Here is a 25040-nt window from a genome sequence, read left to right as displayed (position 1 = left end):
TCTGACACCTTTTTTGGTTCGATGAGTCAAACACGGATTACTAAGGCTTTATCAAGAGCATGGAGATCTCTCCAAGTTCCCCAAGTGAGAACTCGCAGGAAAACAGGACTGAACTTCAAGAATGTTGTTTATTGCAGCTTTGCACATGGATCTGAGAGTGTCTGCCAGCCTGCCTCAGTTCTCACCAGCCTGCCAGCTTTTTCACCAGCCTCTCTCCTTAGCCTTATGGGCTCTCCTGGCTCGCCTCCCAGCCCCAATTCCACTGCCCACCCTTCCCCATGTCCCATGTGAGCTGCCTGAGCCATCGGATGGATTGCACCGTGGCTCATCACAGTGTGGTGATGGGGGAGGGGTACTCAGATGGCCTCCCCCTTGGTGCCAGTGAACCCGTTTTGTTTACACACATGCCCACACATCTGCCTGTAATGGGCTGGGGGCTCAGAGTGGAAACACCAGGATAGAGTGGCTTATCTGTGAATTTGCCATCAGGAAGACCAAAAGCCAGCAGCTTGGCTAATTTGCCCCCAGGACTCAGGAGATGCCTCTGCACTCCCACCTACCAGCTCCCGGTCTTGCCCTTTCTGGGGCGCCTGGACCAGTTACCCAAATTCCTTCATTGCCATTCCCTATCAGCAGAACTTGGGGTTACGTTAGTGCAAGCAGCCACTTCCTCATGCCATAGTGACCTGTGTGGGCAGAGCAGGCAGGCTGATGGAGCCATGGGCCAATCCCCTCTAGGATGCCACTGCTCCCACCCAAGAGGTCAGGGGGCCCCTCCAAGGTTATCTCCAAGGGAGGGGATTCACACAAGGCCACAAGCCACCAGAGGCCTCTGGCACTTCCCAGAGCTGCAGAGGGCCAGGGAGGCTGTGCTTCTAGCCTTGGGGAGAAATCCTCGTGAGATCTGAACCCTGCGGACCGTTCAGCCTTACCGTCGTTCTCATCCAAGATTGTCCTTGCATTCTCATTGTCTTAGAGCCTGGCCACCCAGCCCTCAGCCAGTGTCAGAGACCCCAGATCTTGGTTTTCAATAAAGTCCCAGTTTCTGCTTCCTGCATGCCACTGTACAAGGTCACTCATCACTGTTCCTACAGAAGCCTCTGGACGAGGGGCTTGATGGGGTTGAAAATGTTACGTGTAAATATTGGTTTGGTTTGATTTTTAGCATTTTAATTAGTAACAGTTGTATTTTCTTTTTTGGGGTGGGGGGTTGGTTTGTAAAAACTCTCTATTCTTTTGGAATGTAATTTCTAAGTTTGTTTCTTCAAATGCCTTTTTAAGTCTTGGTAACATTCCCAAAGCAGAAAACTGCCTGGCCCTCTGTGGGGACTCCCCTGGAGCACTGGGTCCCAGGAAGGAACACTGCCCTTTCCCCCTTTCTTCCCCTTCCTGCTGCCCCTTACCTTTTTACTCCTAGCAGCTTCTTCTTCCTTCTCTTCCTCCTCCTCCTCTAGCCTTCTTTTTCCTTTCCCCATCTCTATTCTCTTCAGCCAAAGTCCCAAGGAACCCTGGGGTCCTAATTCCCTACAGACCCCTAGGCTTGGATCCATTGTGTTGGCACCAATTGATTGAGGGGAAATGGGAGACCAGTTGGCATGGTTGACCCCAAACTGGACGATCTTGTGTTTCTTATGTCTGACCTCTTCCCAGAGCCAAGTTAAACCCTCCTGGGGGCAATGATGTCTGTATTTGAAATGAAAGTCGAACCACTTTGGCACATCAGTGGTCCCTAGATCCTGCATGCACAAAGCATCAGTATCCAAGTCCCTGTCACCCTGGCAGCCCTTCCCCCCACCCCCCCGCTAATTCTTTCCCCACCAAAGGCTGACCAATTTTAAAAACTCCTCCAAGAGGTCTTGCTCAAAATGGCCCTCCCCTTGGTCCCCCCAGGGACGCTCCTCTACCAGCTGCTCTCCCAGGTGACAAAGTTGAGGGCCCAAGATTTGACCCTCTTACACCCTAATTGCCACATGGCTCCCTCGTGCCTGCCACCATGCACCTTTCATGGTTTCGTCACCTGGCCTGTTCTCCTCTTGCCCATCCAACTTCCAGGCCCTTCTTCCCTCTCCTCTCCCATCTAGAATGTCCTCCCCACCCCAGCTTTGCCAGCCTTCCAGCCCCACCAGCATCATCCCCCCCCCACCCCATACACCCCTCCTAGAGCACATTGCTATTTAGAAATTGCTTCCCCATGCCACATCTCCTTCAGACTTCTAAGGGCCAACTCTGGGAGGCAACCTTGGCAGGATAGGGGTTAGTGCTCCCATTTTACAGATGACGAAACTGAAGTGCAGGTCTCATCGCTGAGTCACCTAACTGGGAAGTCATCAAGTTTAGACTAGAACCTGGGTCCACTGGATCCCCCAGCCCAACGCTGTCCTGCTTGCTGTGTCAACCCACTGCCCCACTGGGGGCTTTGTGTGGGTATAGGACACCGAGAATATGCCACTGCCCAACCCAGACATAAAACCAGTCAACTCTGAATCACTGGACCTGTGTGTCCCAGAGGGTGGTGTGGGGACCCCCTGCATCAGAATCCTCTTAGGGCATGTCCAAAATGCAGCTTCCTGGGACCCGCCTCAACCTCTGGGCCAGGAATCTGCGTATCTAACAAATTCCCAGGGATATCCTGAGTACCAGTGGCCACACCATTGATGTTCACAGCCCTGACAGTTAGGCCATCTTTTTTTAACCAGATAACCATGATGTTCTATCTTAAAAAGAGCACTGAGCTGGTAATTAGGGGACCGGGTCCCCAAGCCAACTCTGATTTAATTATGCTGAGAATTTCCAAAAAGCACTGGAGGCAATTTACCATCTTAGTCATAAGGATCAGTAAGACAACAGAAAAAAAGAAAGTCAGGAACTTCCTTGGCAGTCCAGTGGTTAAGACTCTGTGCTTCCACGGCAGGGGTTACAGGTTCGATCCCTGGTAGGGGAACTAAGATCCCGAATGCCTCACGGTGCAGACCAAAAAAAAAAAAAAAAAAAAGTACAAAGAAAGTCAAAAAGCAAGAGGAATTATCATTCCCTAAATCTATCTGACATGATTCCCATAATCCTGCAATTAAATTTTACTCTTGAGCTTCCTGGCAGCCACAGTAAAAAGGGAAGCACATCACGGTAAAAAGGGAAGCATGTCATCATCCAGTCATGGGATGTAACCATAGTTGCCCCAGGAGACAAACTCTTCTGCTGCTAATTTCGAGCATGTGTCCTTCCTTCAAAGTCCACTAAGCCAGTTGCAGTGTGAACCTAAGATGCAAGGATGGTTTCCAGGTCACTATTGTTAAAATAATAATAAACGGCCACCAACTTGAATGACCTTGGCCCCGGAGCCTGTGGCTAGTCTGTACCTCAGTTCTTCCAGCTATGAAGTGGGAGAATGCCCTGGCATGGCTGTGCTGAGGACCAAATACAGTACTGTGCCTGTGAATCTACCTGGGAAAGCATAAGGTTCTACACCCATGGAAAGTGGTCTGATCACACTCATTGTCCCCACACCAGCCTCCTGGTGCCCTGGCCCTAGGGGTGATACACCCTTCACTAGTCTTAGTGAATAGAAAGAAAAATAAACTGGACCTACCCCCTCACTTTCTTTTAAATTGTGGCAAAACATACATAAGACATAGACATTTTTAAGTGGCTTTAAATACATTCACAATATTGTGTTGATACAACCATTACCACTCTCCACTTCCAGAACTTTTTATCACCCCAAACTGAAACTCTATACCCACTAAACAATAACTCCCCATCCCTCTCCCCCAGCCCCTGTAACCTCTGTTGTACTTTCTGTCTCTATGAATTTGCCTAGTCTAAGCACCTCGTATAAGTGGAATCATACATACAGTGTTTGTCCTTTTGTGTCGAATCCCCTCACTTTTTTGGATGAGGAGTCAGGCCCAGAGAAGGGAGAGAGTGGCTCACCCAAGGTCAGACAGCAGGTTAAAGGCTGAATCAGGACCAGAACCCAGGCTTCCTGACTCCCATCAGGTTCTGCATCCCCAGTGGTGAGTGAGACACCCCCCACCTACCATTCCGTGGTCTTGGTTGAACCCCTTCCTCTCTCTGGGCTGTATGTTTGCTCCCTACTGCCCACCCATCCTCTCTTTTAACATCTTCCTCCAAAGCTTCCCCTCCTCCTGCCTCCTCTTCTCCAGCTGATTCCCACCAGCAGAGTGAGTGGCCCTGACCCATGGCCAGGTTTTCCTCTTCTGAGCCCCAGGCTTCCTTGTAGCACCCATGCCTCAGCCCTCCCAGAACGGCCTCCCCAGCTCCACTCGTCTCCCGTGGATTTCCCTGCAACCTCGGCAATCCCCTCCCTGTGCCCTCAGCCTCACATTCCCATCCTCCCGTGTCTGTGGTCTCCCAACTCCGGATGTTTGCTTTCAGACCTGGTTGTATTCCCTGGGTTCTGTTTTATTTTGTGTTTCCTCACACCCAAGGGGAAACCTTTCCCCAACGCCTCAGGCTGGGCTTGGCCCCAGTGACCACCCCCCCACCCAAGCCCAGAAAGACATCCCCCCATCCCACCCTTGAGCCCCATTTTCTTCTGTCCACAGCCTCCCGGCAAGACCTCAACACATTCCACTGGGAATTGGGGGGGAACTTGGATCCCCCATTTTGGCCTCCTCTATCCTGCCCAGTCCCACATGGCCTTGTTTGGAAAGTAGATACAGCCTGGCTTGGGTTCTTCTCTCCCTGGCCATCCGTCCATCTGTCTGTCCATTTGACATCCCCCATACTCTCCACTCTTCCCTGGATCTCACGGCCTCTGGAACAGCTTTCCCTGGCAGAACCTGTAGCCCACCCTGGCAGAACCTGTAGCCCACCCTGGCACTACCCCTTACCCCTCCCAACAGTGTTTGCGGTTTGGAAAGCCCACAGACCCAAGAACGGAAGGGGGCTGGTGACATGATGCTGGGCCTGAGTCCCCTGCCCGGGGCTCTTCCCCACCCCTCCTGCACTCTTCTTGGACCTTGTGTAGCCCATCAGCCCTACTCCACTCCCTTCCTGCCCTTCACCAGCCCCCTAGACCCCAGGGTCTAAGGAAAGGAGCTTTGGTTTCCCCTAAGCATCCTTGAAGGGCCGAAGTCTTCAGGGCCTGGCCACCTTGTCACTCTCCATTCTGATACCACTCAGACTGCTCCCATGAAAAGGAACCTCAGCCAGGAGTCTGGAGACCTGGCCCAGGAGATGTCTTAACTTCTCTGTGTTTGGCTGGTTGTATGATTTTACGATAAGCACGAGGATGGTCCTTAGGGCCCCAGAGCATCCCTCATGTTTTGGAGTCCTGCATCACCATCCTCTCTCCACTGGGCCCTGGTATCCTGGCTCCTCTCTCAGCTCCGCCACTGATCTCTGTGCCTTAGTTTACTTCTCCGCACAGGGGGCTCACCACAAGTCTGTGCCCAGCAGCTTCCCAGATAGTTTGGTGCCCCTAAGGCAAGGCCTTGCCAGCTGTGGCCCAGCTCCCTGGCACTGTCTTGGGGCACCAGGTTGCTGAGGATGAGATGCCTGGAGGTTCTCAGAGAAGCAAGAACAACACCTGGGCACTTGATAGACATGCAAAGTATTGGGCCCACTCAAGACCTATGGAACAGAACCTTTGGCGGGGGGGTTGGCCAGCAAGCTGGGGTTTAACAAGTCCTCCAGGTGATTCTGATACACACAGGAGTTTGCCACCTGCTGATCTAGACCAGCAAATAGTGTGGCCTGGTGAGGGACTGAGGCTGGCCCTGACCAGGAACAGGAAACACCAACCTCATCTGGACTCCTGAGAGATTGCGAACCCTCCCTGCCCCTACCCAAAGCAAAACAAAACTATGTTCTCCTCTTCCTGGAAACTGGGGGGCTGGCAGAAGGCATACGTTTTTCCTTTCCCTGCCCCTGGCTTGGTTCCAGTTCTACCCACTTCTCCTACTTGTCTGAGTTTTACAAAAGATTGTGTAGGGTTGTGCCAGCCAGGCAGCAGGTGGGTGTCCTGGGGGGTGGGGGTGGGAGACAAAAGACCCTGAGACCGTTTATCCCTTGGGAACCTCACCATAGGCTTATGGCCTCTCTTCAAATGGAAAGAAACAACTCCTCAAAGAAAGACTCCTAAATCCCCAGCCAGCTCCTCTTCCTCTCACCTCTAGGGAGACCTTGTAGACAGGGCCAAAAAGCAGCTCCAACCCCCAGCGGCTGGGGAAGAGAGCCAGAAGCTGTCCCTCCTCCTCCTCCTCCTCCTCCTGGCCCCCCTCCCCAAACCCCGCCAATACTGTGAAGCCCCCTTCCTAACCATCCTGGTTTCCTGGTGTGGACCCTGCAGCTGTGGGCCCTAAGGGTTCCCCAGGGAAAGGCCTTTGGGAGGGAAGGGACTAAGGGCATCCTTGGGCCAAACTGTCCACCTCTCCTGTCCGCTGTTTCTCCTCCCCACTCCTGTCTTCAGAAGGCTCTTTCCCAGGATGGATTGGGTGCTAGGACAACCATGGTCCAATCCGCCAGCTCTCCTTGCCCCCGTGTCTTATTTCAGACATGAGAATAACTGTACAGTGTAAACTTACAAAGCGTTTTTAATGGTTGTAGATTGGAAATAAAGTATGTCATATGAACAGTTTCCATGGACTTGGCCTCTTCTCTGATTTCTCATTTTGGGTGGGTGGGGTGCTCAGCAGATTTGAAACTTGACTCTACCCCACACCCAGCTGCCTGGGAAGGAAGGAGCCCTGGGAATGCCACAGCCAGCTGGCTGGTTTGGGGGTCACTTGGGAGGAGCCACCAGGGGTTCCTGGCTACTGACTGCTGACACCTCAGAGTCTCCCATGAAGGATGGTATGGCCACTGAGAAATAAATGCAGAGTCATCAAAAATGGAATTGAGGGAATTCCCTGGAGCTCCATTGGTTAGGACTCCGCGCTTCCACTGCAGGGGGCATGGGTTTGAATCCCTGGTCAGGGAACTAGGATCCTGCTGGCCAAAAAAAAAAAAAAAAAGGAATTGAAACTTTCTACAAAAGACTTTCCAAAATTTATCATAAAAAAGGACATGGATTAATTATCTATTACAGTAGAATTAATTATGCCCAAATGTTTATTATATCACAGATGCTGTGGGTCAGGAATTCGGGAGCTGAGTAGTTCTGACTCAGGGTCTCCTGAGGGTGCAGTCAAGTGTCAATCAGGCTGCAATCATGTGAAGGCGTGATTGGGGCTGGAAGATCCACAAGGTGGCTCACTCATATGCCTGGCAAGTCAGTGTTGGCAAGAGACCTCAGTTCCTCCCCAGGTGGCCCTCTCCATATGGCTGCTTGAGCATCCTCACAACATGGCAGCTGGCTTCCCCCAGAGCAAGTGATATATGGGAAAAGAGGGTAGAAGTTACAATGTCTTTTATGACTAAGCCTTGAAAATCATACACTGTCATTTCTGCAGTATCTTATTGGTTATACAGATTAGCCCTATTCCTTGTGGGAGAGGATTATACAAGGGTATGAAGACCAGGAAGTGGGGAACATTAGGGGCCATCTTGGGAGCCAGCAACCACATGAAAATTACACAGATTTCTTCTTTTTTGAGGGCCTAACAATAGCCAGGCCTGTGCTAGGCATTGAGGCTAACAATATATGGGCCTGAAAAACAGGAAAGCAAATGTCAATGGCCAGGGGGAGCCCAGGGTGCTCTGGGAGCTAGGAGGAATCAGCAAAGGCTGCAGAGGGACATCTGAACTGATACCTAAGCTCGAGAGGACCAGATGAAGAAGATGGTGGTGTGTTGTAGGCAGGAGACGGAAAGGACATGTTCCAGGTGGAGGGAACGGCATGTGTAAAAGCCTAGTAGAAAGAAGAGCAGAACTGGGGAACTGAAAGAAGTCACTGGCATGATGAAAGAGGCTGGGTGAGATCACAGAGGGCCTTATGAGGGAAGGAGTGTCCACATCCTGTGGACAGTCGGGAGCCACATAAGAACTGAAAGCAGGGAAAGGACATAGAGGATGTACTGGGTCTGGATTCCATGAAGCAGTATACCCACTGTGCCCCAGGACGGCCAGTTCTGGCTGTGTTCTGTTCTTGGGATATTGACAAGTGAGTAGTAGTTGAAGGAACGGGGTGAGCAGAGAAGGAACTGGGCTCTAGAAAGTGATATTCAGGGAATAAAGAGCAAATCTCTGCTTTCAGATGTCTGTTGGTAGCCAACATGCTGGAACCACATGGTGGAAATTTCATGAAGGCAGATTTCTGCCTACCACCAGAAAACTTTTCCAAGGACCACAGCTGCTATAGAAGGATGACCACAGTCACGTTCCAGCTGCTGCTCACCAACCCTTCTTTCAGTCTCTGTGGACTGCTTGTAATTCAACACTTGGAGGTTTCAGATCCCAAAGGACTGCACATGCAAGGGGACATTCTGATGGCATCATGCTGGGTGCTAAAGCAGCAGTCTGCTATCTGGGAGCCCGCAAGCCAGCAAGGTATAGTGGACCAGGCACAGGCTGGGCTCCTGGGAGCACAGAAGGGGGATCTGCTTTTCAGCCTGGGGCCTCAGAGAAGGCTCTGAGAGAGATGAATCCTCAGCTGAGGCTTAAAATCGGAGAATTTTGCCAAGAACAAAAGGCTTGAAGGGCTTCCCAGGCAGCGGGAATGGCTTGAGCAAAGGAGTAGAAGCAATGAGGGATGACGAGAGGAGAGGCAAGCAGTTTGGGGAGGGGCTGGCCTGCAGTGAGGTTACAAAGGAGAGTTCTTGAACTTTGCCAAGTATAGAAGGGACCACAAAGGGAGAATATGTGCTAGAGCAGGACTGCAAAAAGTGTGAGAGTCATGGTCCACATTTTCAGCGTTAAGAAGATAAAAGGAGGGGTGACCATGGCCTAGCGACGGAGCAGGCATCACTGCCCACCCGCTAATGCCTTGTATTCCTTTGGCAAGTACCTCCCTGGACCTCTGTTCCCCATCTTAGAAAGACTCTAGGCATACTGGGCGCAAAGGATACACTGGTGTGATGGGACCCAGTTAATGACTCCCTGGGCATGGCGTAACTGAGGAGGTGTAACATGACAAAGTCTGGGGTGGGAAGAACTTGGACGAAGAGGGCGGGGCAACAAGAGTCTTGAACACCAGTTTGCGCATGCACCTTGAGTGAAGCCGGCGTTCTACGCGTGCGCGTGCGCCAGCCCTGGAGGTCGCCGGCGGCGCATGCGCCCTCGGCTGGCGGGAGTTTCACCAGAGGCGGGGCGGGCGCGGGCGCGGGCGGCGGATCGCCAAGCGGGCCCAGACCAGGAAGGAGCAGACGCTTTAGCGCAGGGCGTGCGGGGGTCTCCGGGGCCGCGGAGAGTGGCCTGCGGCCTTGTTTTTCGGGGACGGAGGCTTTGGGCTGGACGGGCGTCGCTCTGAGGTCAGGAAGTCGCAGACCTCTCCCTGTACGCGGCCCCGCTTACGCGCGCACCATCCTCTTTGGGATCGGACACCTCGGCCCAGCGCAGACCCAACCCGTCGTCACCCCCGACAGCGGGGACTAGGGGGGCGCTGCAGCCATCTCCGGGTAAGAGGAGACCCGAGGCCGGGCGGCGCCTCTCGGTCGGGGCTTGTTTGCCGAGCCAGCGGTCTAAACTCCAGAACAGTAGTTGAAGGCTGGGGGTGGGTCTCAGGCCGGGGTTGGAATTTCGCCTCTGCTCCAGGCTGGCTGCACAACAAGTTTGGGCCAGGCTTTTGCCCCTCTGAACCTCAGTTCTCCTATCTGCAACGTGGAATTGATGATGGTACTTACAGAGCTTGGAAAGGATTAAACGGGATAGTGATGCAAGTAAATTGTTTGCATACACACACAGGTCCTGGCATGTAATAAGCGCTTAACGGGCGACAGTGATTGCTGCTATTATCCAGGCTTTCATCTGAGTGATACAGTCGTTACTGGGGCGATGTAGATCCTCGACCTACCCCTCGTTGTTCTGTTATCTTTGCCATGTTGTCCCTTCGCATATATTCATTTCTCTTTACTAAGCACCCCGCAACGCACCGATTTCTGCTGGGGATGGGGATGGGGGAAGCATGGACGATGTAGAGATGCCTCAGTCATGTCCCTGCCCTTTTCCAATCCGTTAGTTGTCTGTAGCAGCCTCTAGAAATACAGTCTGGCCGGGGAGGCAGACATGTAAACGGACTTTACAGCCAGTGCTAGGGAGACCTAGGGGTGGAGCAGCCAACTCTGCCAAAGAGAAGTGGTGTGAAAGCGTCACACTTGAGCTCGATTGGGAAGGATGAATAAGCTTTACAGGCAATGTGTGCAAAGAGTCAAAAGTGGTGCATGGAATGGGAGTGGCAGGAGAAAGCAGGAATGGGTACTAGTTAGGACTAGCTTCTGGAAGGTGTTGAGTACACTGGAGGAATCTCTGCTGCTGTCTAAAGAATGGATTGGAGGGAATTCCCCAGCGGTCCGATGGTTAGGACTCCGTGCTGTCACTGTGAGGGCCAGGGTTCAGTCCCTGGCAGGGGAGCTAAGATTCCACAAACGGCGTGGCCAAAAGTAAAATAAATAAGAATGGATTGGAGAGGAGCAATGCTGCATGTAGGAAAAACTAGTGGAGAGACTGTTAGATTCTTGGGGGATGTGGGGGAGAGTGGTAGAAATTATGAGATCTGAACTAAATCGATAATGGGAAACGGGGAAGAGTTGTAGAGACTGTTGGAAGTAGAATGAACAGGCCTTTGGATCTTAGAATTAATCAAGGATAATGTGATTTTTTTCATGTTTTGAAGACCATGTAGATCATAATGCCATCAACTGAATTGTGCACTTAGGCACTCGTTAAACACAAAATAATTGGGAAATAAGATGGGCTACATGTTAAGGTGAGTATTTCTAGTGATGAATTCTGTAGAAATTGAGAACAGGAGGTGATGAGCTGTGCAGATGTTCTCTGGAGGAGGTGGGTGAGGCGGGGTTGGACTGGGCCTTGTCAGGCAGGTAGAATTTCATGGGGCAAAGAGGGGCAGTTCAAAGAGATTAGAAAGCACAAGGCCGATTCTGGGGTAGTAAAGCCCCAGCAAGACTGGGACTGAAATGTGGAGAACAGATCACCTCATTTTCCTGTTTTCAGGGCTCTCCACCCAGGATGACTTCTAGATCAGCGATTGTAGAAGGTGAGTACTGTAGTGACATTCAGTACCTCTTGGGTTCAGGTTCCTGAGCTTTACCTAAATACTTTACTGGCTCCTGGTGGACTTGAAAGCACTTATTCACGTATTTGCAGAGATGCTTCCTCAGTGTTTCCATGATCTGGGGCATACATTTCCTTTTTCCACTTTTTTGCACAGATACTTAGTTGTGATGGGTTTGATTCTGTATTTTGACTTTTTTTATAACAAGTGCTAGAAGAGGAACCAGTGGCATCCAAGACTCATGATCATCAATTGGAATCAGATCGCAAGCCTGCGGAAGCGTGTGGTAATTCGTCCACCTCCCTGGAGATGACTGAAGGCGTTTCAAAGGAACAGATTCACCTTGGCTCTAGCCCTAAAAAAGGGGAAAGTTGTGATCCCAGCCACCAGGAAGGACTTCAGTCCAGGTCCCTTTATTTGTCCCCCCAAGAACAGTGTGCCCGTCATCAAGACAGGAGGCAATCCTGGCGGCGAGCAAGTATGAAAGAAACGAACCGGCGGAAGTCACTGCCTCCCTTTCATCAGGGCATCACAGGTGGGGTGCCATGTACATAAGACAATGGAGTTCCAGCTCAGATAAGAGGCAGAGAGGTATGGGAGACAGATAGACTTGACTTTGCTGCTTACTAGCTATGTGACTGAGCAAATCTCTCTGAGCTTCAGTTTCCTCATCTGTAGGAGTATCCTAAGATTATAAGTACTGATGTCAAATACCTAGTAAGTATTCAGTATCATTGCTATTTATATCATGTTATTAGCTACCCACTGTAATCTATACCATGAACAGAAAACCTGATTTATGGTTGTTCAACACTCACCTCTGCTAAGTGAATGTTCAACATTCGCCTTTGCTAGAAGTAAAGATTTCTTCCTGTGGCTTTCGGCCTCATATCCTTAAGCAGAACAGAAGGTGGATGGGTCGCTACCTGATTTTAGGCTTTATAACTGAAAATATCTCAGAGGGAAGGACACATAAAAATATCTAGGGTAAAAACCTAGTTTTTTAGACATGCTGTATTTGAATGTGATTTTGTATGAATTTATAATAACAGCATCTCAGTAAGCATTGAAGTACAAGATTTAATGTGGAAAGTAACACATTTCAGGAAGACCTTACTAGCTGTGCGACCTCGAGCAGGTCCCTTAACCTCCTTTGCCTTACGGTCCTCATCAGTAAATGGGATGAAATAATACCTATTTTACGGGGTTGTGTGAGAATTAAATGAGTTGATATATAGCACAGTACTTGGCACATGGTAAAGAAATAGTTCAAGTGTTAAGCTGTGGTGATTATTTTAAAGACATCACCTCACTTCCAGATGGTCTGATGTTTAGAAGGAATTCTGGGTAAAAACAGCCATGTAGCATATCAGAAAATTGCTACCACAATTAGGCTCATTCACTTTACTCCATGGACGTGCCAAGAAACTTCAGTTTCCTAAGATTGCCCTAACCTGCATCTCTGTTCCAGAGCATGTGGGCCTAAAGTTCTGTGTAATAGAAAATTACTGATGCATAATAAGATTTGTTATCTCCTGGTCACTACCAGCCACTTGCCAACTTTCTTTGGTTATAGGCAGAAGGCTTATAGGCTTTCTTTGGTTATAGGCTTTCATGACTAAAAGCAAGGAGAAGTAATCAAGAGAGGGCACAAAAGAACTTTAAAAACACAGCCAGCTGAAGCTGGAGGGCAAAAAGACATGTATCTCTCCCAATTCTCAAAGCAAATTTCCTTTGCTGTATAATAGTTGATGTTTTTAAATGAACATCATTGAAAAAACAGTATCTATGTCTTCTAATTGCTTGAGGATTCAGTGGCATAATTATGTAAAATGCCCGTTCAGTTCTGGCTGACTCACTGTGTGACCTTGGGCAAGTTACCTATTACCTAACCTTTGTCAAATGGAGTTGATAAGATACTTGGGGCTTCCCTGGCGGTCCAGTGGTTAAGACTCCGTGCTTCCACTGCAGGGAGCAGTGGTTTGATCCCTGGTCTTGGAAGATCCCACATGCCGGGCAGAGTGGGGAAAAAAATAAAAAAAGATTCATCCAGATAAGATACTTGCCTCAAGTTTTAATAAGGTGTGTATAGCGTTTAATAAAATGCCTTTTAGATAGCAAGTGTTCAACAAATTACTATTACTGTATCATTAGGTCATTATAGAGAGGCAGCATGGTATTAGTGGGAAAACAGGTTTTGGTGATGGACTTGGGGTTGAATTCTGGCTCCACCAGTCTCTGGCTTCAAACAAGTTATATCCCCTCTGAGCTTCAATTTCCCCATCCATAAAATGGAGCTCATAGTTTATAAGAAGATTCTTAAGCCAGTGTATGTATGTATGTATGTATGTATTCATTCATTCATTCATTCATGACTGTGCCACATAGCATGTGGGATCTTACTTCCCCGACCAGGGATCAAACCCGCGCCCCCTTCACTGGGAGCATGGAGTCTTTAACCACTGGACTGCCAGGGAAGTCCCAAGACAGTGTATTTAAAGTACACTGCAGTGCCTGTCATAGAAATACTGAAATATTCCCACCTCCTTTCTTCAAATGGTGAATATAAAACATAAAAGGAGTTAAATTTTTTTTAATCTACGTTGTTTAGCAAGACAAGATTTTAATGTAGTACATAAAAGGTTCTTATAACTTTTCAAAGTTAGGATGCACAGATGGGTAAATGTCATTCTTTGGTGATCTTGAACAAATTAGATGTGACTATATATGAATTCTCCCTTTAATTAGAGAGAAGGCTGCTTGGGTTTTCTTAAGTTGGACTGCATCAAGGGGGAGGGAATTTTTCAGTTTTTTTTTTTTACTTTGCTACCTGTCTAAGTATCCATCTCCTTCAATGTGGTGATATTTTATGTTAGAGCTCTGCAGATCCATCAGTGTCAACATAGCAGAAAGCAAACGGCTGGGCTGTCTCCTGCTTTCCAGTTTCCAGGTGAGAGTCTCACGATTCGGAAATGCTTTCTTTTTTTTTTTTTTTTTTTTTAAACTGTTACTGTGACATCCCCAAAGAGAGATCAATACTGTGTGATTTATCGGTAAAGGGTAAAAGATATTTCTCTCTAGTGGGATTAATTTAAAAGCCAGCTTTAATCCCACGAGCTGATCTGTCTCTGGACTAGGCTCTACCAGTCCCATCGGTGCTGCGTCGCTGAGCACTTAACAGTCAGATTTCCCTGATCTAGTATATTTTGCTCACTGGCAGCAAATGATGGGAATTTACGGTGAGTGGAGGTCAAATCTAAGTTTAAGCAGTCATTTGAGGTCTGACTGCATTCTAAGTTGGTGTTATATGGCTGACCGGTGATCACATCAGTTTAGATAAGCAAGTCATTTGTGTGAATTAAATGACCATTTTTTTTCCTGAATCAAAAATCAAATCATATAGTCTAGGCAACAGAGAGTTTTCCCCTTACCTTTTGATTTTCTCATTTTGTTTTGCTTATATGAAAAATCTTAGGTGTAGAATTAAATCATGTTTACTCACATTTATTAAACATCATAAAATTACATGAACGTGGGACTGGCCTGGGTAATCTTGGTTGTTGTACTGAAAATGCTTTTCTTTATTTAGTTCTCTGTTCAGAAACTTGAACCTTTCCTAAGGGGCACTGAGGGCTTCAGTCTTGAAAGTTTTAGAGCCAAAGGTAAGTTACTAAGACTAGACAAGTGAGCTTTGACCTTAGTCTGTACCTTCTATGAAGGTCAATTGAAGCCCCATTCTCAGGATCCCCATTTACAGGAACTGCTGCCTCACAAAACCAGCTCCCCTCCTTTTTTTGGGGAGTTGCATTTAAAAAAATGAGTATATGTTTATGAAGTTCAGAAGGTCCAAAAGTGAAAAAAGTGAGCCTTTCTTCCACCGTGACCCTAATCACAGTTCTTTCCTCCCAGAGGCAACTGCAGTCGCCAGCTTCTTGTGTATCCTTGCAGAGAGATTTATTGCATTTCTAAACATTTATCCATTGAAATCAAATGAGTAAACCACTCTACACTGTTCTTTACCTTGTGTTTTTTTTTTAACTTAATTTATCTTGTGGATAGTTCTATATCACACTTACAGAGCCGTCTTGACATTTTAGTAGCTCCATGATACTCCATTTTATAAGTGTACCATATTTGATTTAACCAGTTTTTTACTGATGGACTTTTAGAGTTGTTTTCAGTCTTCTACTGTTGCAATGCATGGATAATGAATACCTTTTTATACCAGCCTTTTGGCACATATTCAAGTAAAAGTAAGATAAATTTCTAGATTGGAAATTAACTAGTGTAATTGTACTGTAACTAAAAGTTTAGATATTTTACTATTTAATTGGTGATAAAAGGTATTTTTTGTACTTTTAATCTGTGTTTCTTTTTTTGAGGAGGATAATAATTTTTTCATATTTTTAGAGGAGAGCCATTTGTGCTTTATTTTTTGTGTATTGTCTGTCCATATCCTTTGTTCACTTTTAAAAATTGGGAAATTGGCTCTTTTATATTGATTTTGTAGGAACTCTTTATATATTAAGGAAATTAGCTGTTTGTCTGTGATGTAAGTTATAAATATTCTTTCCTAGGAATCAGTTTTCAGCTTTCCAGAAAGTAGCTATTCTCCTTACAGTGTCATTACACAATCATCCAGGTCAGAAATACTCAGTGTTACCCACTTAAAAGACCTAGAAAATACATGAACTCAGACTTACTTGCCAGTTAAAGCTATTTATCTCAGAACTGCACTATCACCATAATTAGAGTGGATATGCCCAGGTTATTTTGATAGCTGTTTAACATATCTTTTCCCCTCTGCATTCCTCACCTGAACTTAATTGTGAACTCTTCCAAATTTAAGCAGAGACCTGTTTTTACCTTATGCCCATAATTCTTTATTTGCCTCCAACATTTCTCATTACACTCTTACCCATTGCCTGACTTCTGTAATGTTCTTCCACCCAGTGCCAGCAGATCAAATCTGTTGAAAAGAATGAAATGTCCATGCAGATACATCTTTTTAAATGCCTTTTCACCAGTCAAGTGTAAAAAACACTATTATAAATGTTATAAAAAGGAGTTGTCTTTCATTTTATCTATACCTATCCAAAGAAAAAAGATAAAATCTTCCTGCATATTTATACCACTTTTTTAAATGGGTGAGAATGTAACAGGTGACCCTAGAGCTGGGACCACATTAAGTACGTTATATATTTGTCAGCAGCTCACTGTGAAAATTTATATTCTCTTTATTTTATAACATATAATTTTATTCTATTCTCTCTAGCATCTTCTCTTTCTGAAGAATTGAAACATTTTGCAGACAGACTGGAAAGTGATGGAACTCTACAAAAATGTTTTGAAGATTCAGAAGGGTAAGAGCAATTCCCCTTCTGTCCAAAATTGTAATTGAATTAGGACTTTCTATTTATTTATTAAAAAAAAATTTTTTTTAATATTTATTTATTTGGCCGCACTGGGTCTTAGTTGCGGCACACGGGATCTTTGTTGCCGTGTGTGGATCTTCGTTGCGGCATGTGGGATCTAGTTCCCTGACCAGGGATCGAACCTGGGCCCCCTTCATTGGGGTTGCAGAGTCTTAGCCACTGGACCACCAGGGAAGTCCCTAAAAAAAATTTAAATTAAAGTATAGTAGGGGCTTCCCTGGTGGTGCAGTGGTTGAGAATCTGCCTGCCAATGCAGGGGACACGGGTTCGAGCCCTGGTCTGGGAAGATCCCACATGCCACGGAGCAACTGGACCCGTGAGCCACAACTACTGAGCCTGCGCGTCTGGAGCCTGTGCTCCGCAATAAGAGAGGCCACAACAGTGAGAGGCCTGCGCACCGCGATGAAGAGTGGGCCCCACTCGCCGCAACTAGAGAAAGCCCTCACACAGAAACGAAGACCCAACACAGCCAAAGATAATAAATAAATAAATAAATAAATAAATGTGACACCTTTATGTTAAAAAAAAAAAAAAGGTATAGTTGATTTACAATGTTGTATTAGATTCTGGTGTACAGCAAAGTGATTCAGTTACATGTACATATATTCTTTTCCATTATGGTTTATTACAGAATATTGAATGTAGTTCCCTGTGCTATACAGTAGGACCTTGTTGTTTATCTATTTTATATACACTAGTTTGTATCTGCTAATCTCAAACTCCTAATTTATCTCTCCCCACCCCCTTTCCCCTTTGGTAACCATAAGTTTGTTTTCTTTTTTCTTTTTTTTTTTTTAAGATTTTTACATTTATTATTTATTTACTTTTATTTATTTTTGGCTGCGTTGGGTCTTAGTTGCAGCACGCAGGATCTTCGCTGAGGCATGCGGGATCTTTCATTGCAGCACGTGGGTTTCTTTCTAGTTGTGCAGGTTTTCTCTTCTCTAGTTGTGGTGCACAGGCTCCGGGGCGTGCAGGCTCAGTAGTTGTGGTGCGTGGGCTTAGTTGCCCTGTGGCATGTGGAATCTTAGTTCCCTGACAGGAATCAAACCCGCGTCCCCTGCATTGTAAGGCGGATTCTTTACCAATGGACCACCAGGGGAGTCCCCCATAAGTTTGTTTTCTATGTCTGTGAGTCTGTTTCTGTTTTGTAAATAAGTCATTTGTGTTGTATTTTAGATTCCGTATATAAGTGATATCATATGGAATTTGTCTTTCTTTGTCTGACTTACTTAGTATGATAACCTCTAGGTCCATCCATGTTGCTGCAAATAGCATTATTTCATTATTTTTTATGGCTGAGTAATACTCCATTGTGTGTGTGTGTGTGTACACATACGCCACATCTTTATTCATCTGTCGATGGACACTTAGGTTGGTTCCATGTCTTGGCTATTGTATAGTGCTGCTATGAACATTGGGATGCATGTATCTTTTTGAATTAGAGTTTTCATCTTTTCTGGACATATGCCCAGGAGTGGGGTTGCTGGATCATATGGTAATTCTATTTTTAGTTTTCTAAGGAACCTCCATACTGTTCTGCATAGTAGCTGCACCAACTTACATTCCCACCAGCAGTGTTAGGAGGGTTCCCTTTTTTCCACAGCGTATTTTGTAGACTTTTTTTTCTCACCACGCGGCTTGTGAGATCTCAGTTCCCCAACCAGGGATTGAACCCAGGCCACGGCAGTGAAAGCCTGGAATCCTAACCACTAGGAGACCAGGGAACTCCCTGTAGACTTTTTAATGATGGCCATTCTGATGGGTATGAGATGATACTTCATTGTAGTTTTGATTTGCATTTCTCTAATAATTAGCGATGTTGAGCATCTTTTCATGTGCCTGTTGGCCATCTGTATGTCTTCTTTGGAGAAATAAAACTTCTTATTTTAATTAGACAGTTGTTCATGCACTCAACAGATGTTTATCCAGCATCTCCTATGTACCAGGCTCTTCTAGAAGCTGGAGATAAATAGTGGTAAATAATCAAACAAAACCTCTCTTCTTATACTTTGTAATAGGAGAGACAGTCAAACAAATACATAGAAAGTAATGATTTCAGATAGTGATAATCTAAGAAGTCAGTAAATATGAGAGTGACTTGAGGGGTGGGCAACTTTAGCTAGAGTGTTCAGAGAAGTCCTCTAGTGATTTGACCTTTGCACTGAGACCTATAAGACCTGGATGGTGAGAAGGAACTAGCCATGGAAAGATGAGAGGAAAAGTGCTCTTCAGATCTTCACTAGCCATGCAAGTTGGAGATAAATTTATGTTCTTTAGCTGTTGGCAAGCAAGAATATTAGGAGAAATTTTGCAGTCGCACCCCCAAACTGGTCGTTCCTCTTCAGGGGCAGCACCCAACCCTCTACCCACTGCCTGTAACAAATCATGTAACTTGGGCTTACACTTTCGACTTCAGAAAGGTCTACCTTTCTGTGGATCCTTAGAATTAACATTACTATTCAGGAAATGAAAAATATTTTAGTTCAACATAGCTTCTCTTTTAATACAGTATATATATATATTTTTTCCATCAGCACTCCTTTATTGTTTTTCACTGTACATATCTTACCATGAGAGAATTACATTTATCAGGCAGCACTGAAGCTATTTATTCCCTTCTTATTCCATTAATTAAACTATAATACAATCACTTGGGTTATCCATAACCAATCTTTGGAAGATTAATATAGGATGCTATTCTTTTGCTCATATTTGGCCTCTGCATGGTAATGAAACAGCACTAAGGTTTATATTCCCATAACTTAATGCAGTATATTTAAGCCACAGGCTGCTGCATCTCAGCCAGAGGTGATAGAGGCTGTTTTTCACAGGCCTTGGTAGGAAAACACGAACGGTGACACAACTGATTTGCTTTTGCCAGGTAGAGTACCATGTACCTCTGCAAAATTTTGGCATTTTCAATGCCTCCTGCTTATCCTTTAGGATTAATCGCCCTGCAGAGCCGAGGCATTGGTTTAAGTAAAACACATCCAACCAGTAGCTTCAGTTTAAGTGGGAAGACAAGATGGTTATATGGAAAAGTATTGTTGGTTCTTAAAAGATATTAAGGTTTTGATTAGTGGGAAGGGAAGAGGCTAAAAAATAGCGCGAACAAAACTTCGGAGATTGAAACCCTCAGATGTTTGATGCTGAATGGCATTATATGAGATACAATAGATAAAGGGTAATAGGAATCAAAGTTAATGAGCTGGACAGAGCCAGAACCTTAAGTGCCAGGTTAAGGAGTTTTGGCTTTTCTTCTGAATGCAGTAGAGCGTCACAGAATTTTTAAGCAAGGAAAAAAATTAAAGGAATATTTTAAGAAAGGTTAATCTGGCTGTGTGCGAATTAGAATTGGTGAGAGAAATAGATGATGAAGAGACCACTGAGACAGCTGTTACCTGGTGCAAAAGTGAAATAGAGCCCAAGAATAAATATTTGTTGAAAGATAAATTCTGGGACTTCCCTAGTGGCACAGTGGTTAAGAATCCGCCTGCCAATGCAGGGGACACGGGTTCGAGCCCTGGTCCAGAAAGATCCCACGTGGCCGCAGAGCAACTAAGCCCGTGCACCACAACTATTGAGCCTGTGCTCTAGATCCCGTGTGCCACAACTACTGAGCCCACGTGCCTAGAGCCCGTGCTGTGCAGCAAGAGAAGCCACCGCAATGAGAAGCCCGCACACCACAACAAAGCCCCTGCTCAGCGCTACTAGAGAAAGCCTGCATGTGGCAAGGAAGACCCAACGCAGCCAAAAAAAAATAAATTAAAACTTTTTAAATAAATAAATAAATTTAAATCTTCAGAAAAGTTTTTTTTTAAAAAGAAAGATAAATTCTGAACATGTTTTATTGCCATTAAAATTATGTAAGGTGTCCATAGCAAGTGCTCTTGGAAGGTTTGTGTTAATCTCATCACCCTGTCTGTATTCTAGAAGAGCACCAGATTTGTCTCTGGAAACATCAGTGGCTGAGATGAAGGAATATATAACAAAGTAAGTGAAAATGAGTGAACCTTTGTTGGAAAATCTAAATTCATCTGGGGAAAATAACTAAACCTGGGAAAAAGGAATAGTAAACATCCTGTTCAGTGTGTCAATACTAGTGTATCCCCACTGGAAGTTAGACAGCTGCACACTGGGATTTTATGGGCTGTACTGATGGCCAGTTTCATAGAATGGAGTCTAGAGACTAAAGATCTGGATTTGATATTAAGAACTCATGTTTGATTTGATTAAATTAATAGCCTCGCGGGCTTCCCTGGTGGCGCAGTGGTTGAGAGTCCGCCTGCCGGTGCAGGGGACGCGGGTTCGTGCCCCGGTCCGGGGGGATCCCACATGCCGTGGAGCGGCTGGGCCTGTGAGCCATGGCCGCTGGGCCTGTGCGTCCGGAGCCTGTGCTCCGCAACGGGAGAGGCCACAGCGGTGAGAGGCCCGCGTACCGCCAAAAAAAAAAAAAAAAAAAAAAATTAATAGCCTCTGAATTGGTCATGCTTTCTCATCCTTTTATGACCTTTTTATTCATATCTCAGAACCAGAGTAGACACCTAACACACTTATTGTTGCCCTGAGTGATTCAGAGTGAGGTGATCAAAAATTAACTGAGTTTTTTTCTGTTCCTATAGGTTTTCTTTAGAACGTCAGAGTTGGGATCAGCTCTTGCTGCGCTACCAGGAGGAGGCTGAAGAGATCATATCCAGGTTAGATCTGTGACAGGAAATAGGAAGCTTTTACCTTGTGGAATTTGATTTGAATTGATTTCAGTTCTCTGAGCACAAATTGAACGATGAATCCATTCTTAGAGGCCAATCAACTCATCAGCTCTCTGTAACGGGTATATTAGCACTTTGTAAATGGAGAGTGAGGGGGAAGGGAAGGAAGAGTTGTCACTATTTTCAGTCAAAGAACAGAATTGCCTCTGTTCTGTGTCCTTGGCTGCCATTCCACATCGTGGGGGAGACAGGCACATTTCTGGCCTGTACCTGGCAACCTGGGGCTGGGCCAAGAACAGTATCAAGGGACTTCAGTGAGCACATGGCCTTTGAGCTGCAGGTATGGGAGAGAACCCTGGCCAGGGCCTTCATGGAGATACAGACATGAAATGGGTAATGGCAGGTGAGGTGTAGGAGAGAGAGGATCTTTGTCTGGGTCTTGAAGGCATAAGAAAATGGGTAAGTGCTAGATTTTGATTTCATTTTACCATCCAAACCAATGATTTTAAGCTTTTTTTCCCAAACAGAATCTTAGCTAGAAATGTAACTATAAAACAGTAGCCAAAATAGTCATCGCAAAAGTGGCCTCTTAGTAGAGAGGTGCTTTGAGGAACACAGTTTGAAAAACTCCCCCAATCTAAGCATTGATGGTTATCAGTTACTTTCTTCACCCTTTAAATGTTCTATTTATGAAGATAGATAATGTATAAGATGGCAGTTTCAGAATAAAAACTTGATGGGGGCATAGCTTAATAGTTAAGAGGAATGCTTCTGGAAGCAGACTGTCTCTATTCAAATCCTAACTACTCCTTACTTCTGTGACCTTGAGCAATCTGAAGTGCCTCATTTGAAAATGAGGATAATATTAGTTCATACCTCGTTGGGTTATTATGAGGGTTAAATAAGGTTAAATGCAAAGCGCTCGGCTGTGTCTGGCACCCAGTAAGCGCTTAGTAAATTGTAGTAGCTGTTACTGAAGAGTCATCATCAGTTCTCATGAACTGTCCATTATATTCCGTTTGTGGTTGTCGTTGGGGTTTTTTGGCCACACACCGTGCAGCTTGCAAGATCTTGGTCCCCCAACCAGGGATCAAACCCACACCCTCGGCCATGAAAGCACGGAGTCCTAACCACTGGACCTCGACGGAATTCCCTATATTCAGTTACTTTAGATAATTGAAGTGGGCCAGCATCTCTTTGGTAAAAGATTATAGACGGGGCTTCCCTGGTGGCGCAGTGGTTGAGAGTCTGCCTGCCGATGCAGGGGACATGGGTTCGTGCCCCGGTCCAGGAAGATCCCACATGCCGCGGAGCGGCTGGGCCTGTGAGCCATGGCCGCTGAGCCTGCGCGTCCGGAGCCTGTGCTCCGCAAAGGGAGAGGCCACAACAGTGTGAGGCCCACGTACAGCAAAAAAAAAAAAAAGATTATAGACGTTGACTTCAGGATAGCCGGCTTTGGCTTTACCCCAAGCGTAGTCCTTTTTGTAAATGGACCTTACTGTTAGGTGGAGTCAGCTAACCTTCTAGCATTTCCTGGAGTCCAGGGGTATAAAAATATTAATATTGGATAATGATCTCAGAATCTTCTGTTAGTTAGAGAGCCTGTACTTTCAGTACAGGGTGGAAGAATATTGATTCAGGTTAATAAAGCCTTCTAGGAGGTTTTTTCCCTAGGTAACCTTTACTGTTTTCCCCAGAAAATGATTATAAAATTATTTGAAAGCTCTTTTGTTTTGTGTTTAGAGGATCAACTGAAACCAAAAATACTGAAGTTGAACCTACAGCATATCTTGGGTCTTCCCAGAGTGAAGTCCTTAATACAAAGCCTGACTACCAGAAAATATTACAGAACCAGAATAAAGTCTTTGATTGTATGGAGTTGGTGGTAAGTTGGGTCATGTTTCTTTTGTTGAGTTATCCAGCTTTGCTACCTTGTCATCCTTGGAAATTAAAAGATGTGGAGAATATGCATAATTAGATGAGATAAGAGTATATTCAACTCTACCTTGGGGAAACATGGAGAGACAGTGGAAGAAAAGAAACGAATAAATGGTGATAAGTGCTAATAAATCAGGTGGAAGGAGGGCTGTAGGTTGCTATATAGAGGGGTTGAAGGTCCTGCTAAGGTTCTACTTTAATAAGACTTGAAAGAAGTGAGGAATGATCCATGAGGACATTTTGGAGAATAGTAGTGTATCAACCCAAGTATTAACAGGAAGCACATGGCATTTGATTTCCTATGATAATTCAAGGAGAGTCTGTTTACAGAGGGGCTAAGTACAAAAGTGTGGGTTTCAGGAAACCAAAAGTAATCTGGGGCTTAGAGGCAGCTGAGCTATTACCTGTCGGCTGGAGGGAGGAACAGTTACCGTGGCACCTGGCAGGGAGTCATATAGTGGGATGCTTTGAGAGAGCCATGACGTTCAGTTGAGAGACACAGCTAACTCTAGATGACCCTTCTGGAAGCGGGCCTGGGTAAAATACCCTGACCTCATTCAGCTCCCTGGCACTTGGCTCCCTCTTGGGCAAGCCCACCCAGAAACCAGAGGACATGGGATCTTGTTGGAGGTTGTGCAGGTCAGCCTGCTGGGGCATAGAGCAGTGTGGAGAAGAGTGGAGTGGGGATGTCTGGCATAAGCATTCCAGGTTGAAAGAACAGCAAAAGCAAAGCTCCTGAGCAGGAGCTCGCCTGACGTGTTTGGGGAGCCTCAAAGACGCCTGGACCCTTACAATTGACAGCTGTCTTTTGTCTGCAGATGGACGAACTGCAAGGATCCATGAAGCAGCTGCACGCCTTTATGGAGGAAAGTACCCAGTGCCTCCAGAAGGTGTCAGTACAGCTCGGTAAGCCTGTCTTAAGGGGGCCAGAGCTTGTACTGTTTTACGTCTCATAGCCCTTCGGATACACACTGCCCTTCAAAACATATGGTCTCAGAGGGTAAGGCCTATATCTGGTGGGGTTTCTTTTCCCCTCACAATAACTATTACTTTGTGAGTACTCAAAGTTGATGGGAAATTTGTAGATGTAAATTCCACAAAAGCACAGTAGACTGAGAATTAAATATCCACAAACTGTGTTGTTTGGGTAAATCCAAGACTTAAGAAATACCCATTCCTTTTTTCCCTTTTCATTCTTCAAGAATCCACTAAGTGACACTGACATTACTTATCCATCACTTTTCCTGACCACCTCCAGCCCTAAATTATGTGCTATACATACCTTCATTTCATTATTCGTTGGATGGTATTGTGGTTGTAGTTGCAGCTGGCTTTCCTACCAGACTGCCATCTCGTAGAGGGCACATGCTCTAATTTGTTGTTGGAATGCCCTTCTGTGTGTCTGGCACAGTGTCCACACAGTAAGTTTTCAACAAATGGTATTTGAATTCAATTAAAATTTATTTTTTGGCTCCTTTTCTCTGCAGGGAAGAGAAGCACGCAACAATTAGATCCTTCACCAGCTCGAAAACTGCTCAAGCTTCAGCTACAGAAGCAACCTAGCACACGTTGCTCTAAATCTTGTCAGTGACCGTATGCAGCTTTTCTGCCACAGGATGCTCCAGAGGAGAGAAACAGGAAGAGTGCCCCAGTGCACGGCAACTGCACAATGGGCTAAGCTGTGACATCGGCCCTGTTGCCTTTGAAGATAACTGGCTGACTATAAAGCACTTCGATTTTTTTCTTAAAATGATGGAATTTATGCATCTGAAAGAATGTCATATAGAAACTTTTTCCAAGAATGTGCAAAATGCTTGAGAC

General features: G+C 45.8%; 1 protein-coding gene across 1 annotated transcript; it reads left to right on the top strand.

The window, feature by feature from the left end:
* Positions 1 to 9501: 9501 nt before the first annotated feature.
* Positions 9502 to 24816, top strand: DSN1 (DSN1 component of MIS12 kinetochore complex). The gene is made up of 11 exons (XM_079719222.1): positions 9502 to 9518; positions 11074 to 11116; positions 11343 to 11669; positions 14011 to 14084; positions 14724 to 14796; positions 16410 to 16497; positions 20506 to 20565; positions 21195 to 21269; positions 23025 to 23166; positions 24038 to 24125; positions 24707 to 24816. Exons 2-11 carry the CDS (start codon positions 11089 to 11091, stop codon positions 24808 to 24810), a joined length of 1059 nt encoding a protein of 352 aa, XP_079575348.1. The 5' UTR covers positions 9502 to 9518; positions 11074 to 11088; the 3' UTR covers positions 24811 to 24816.
* Positions 24817 to 25040: the final 224 nt, after the last annotated feature.

Source organism: Hyperoodon ampullatus (genome assembly GCF_949752795.1).
Source record: "Hyperoodon ampullatus genome assembly, chromosome: 14".
NCBI lineage: Eukaryota > Metazoa > Chordata > Mammalia > Artiodactyla > Ziphiidae > Hyperoodon > Hyperoodon ampullatus.
This window is presented reverse-complemented; position numbering and strand designations above follow the sequence as displayed.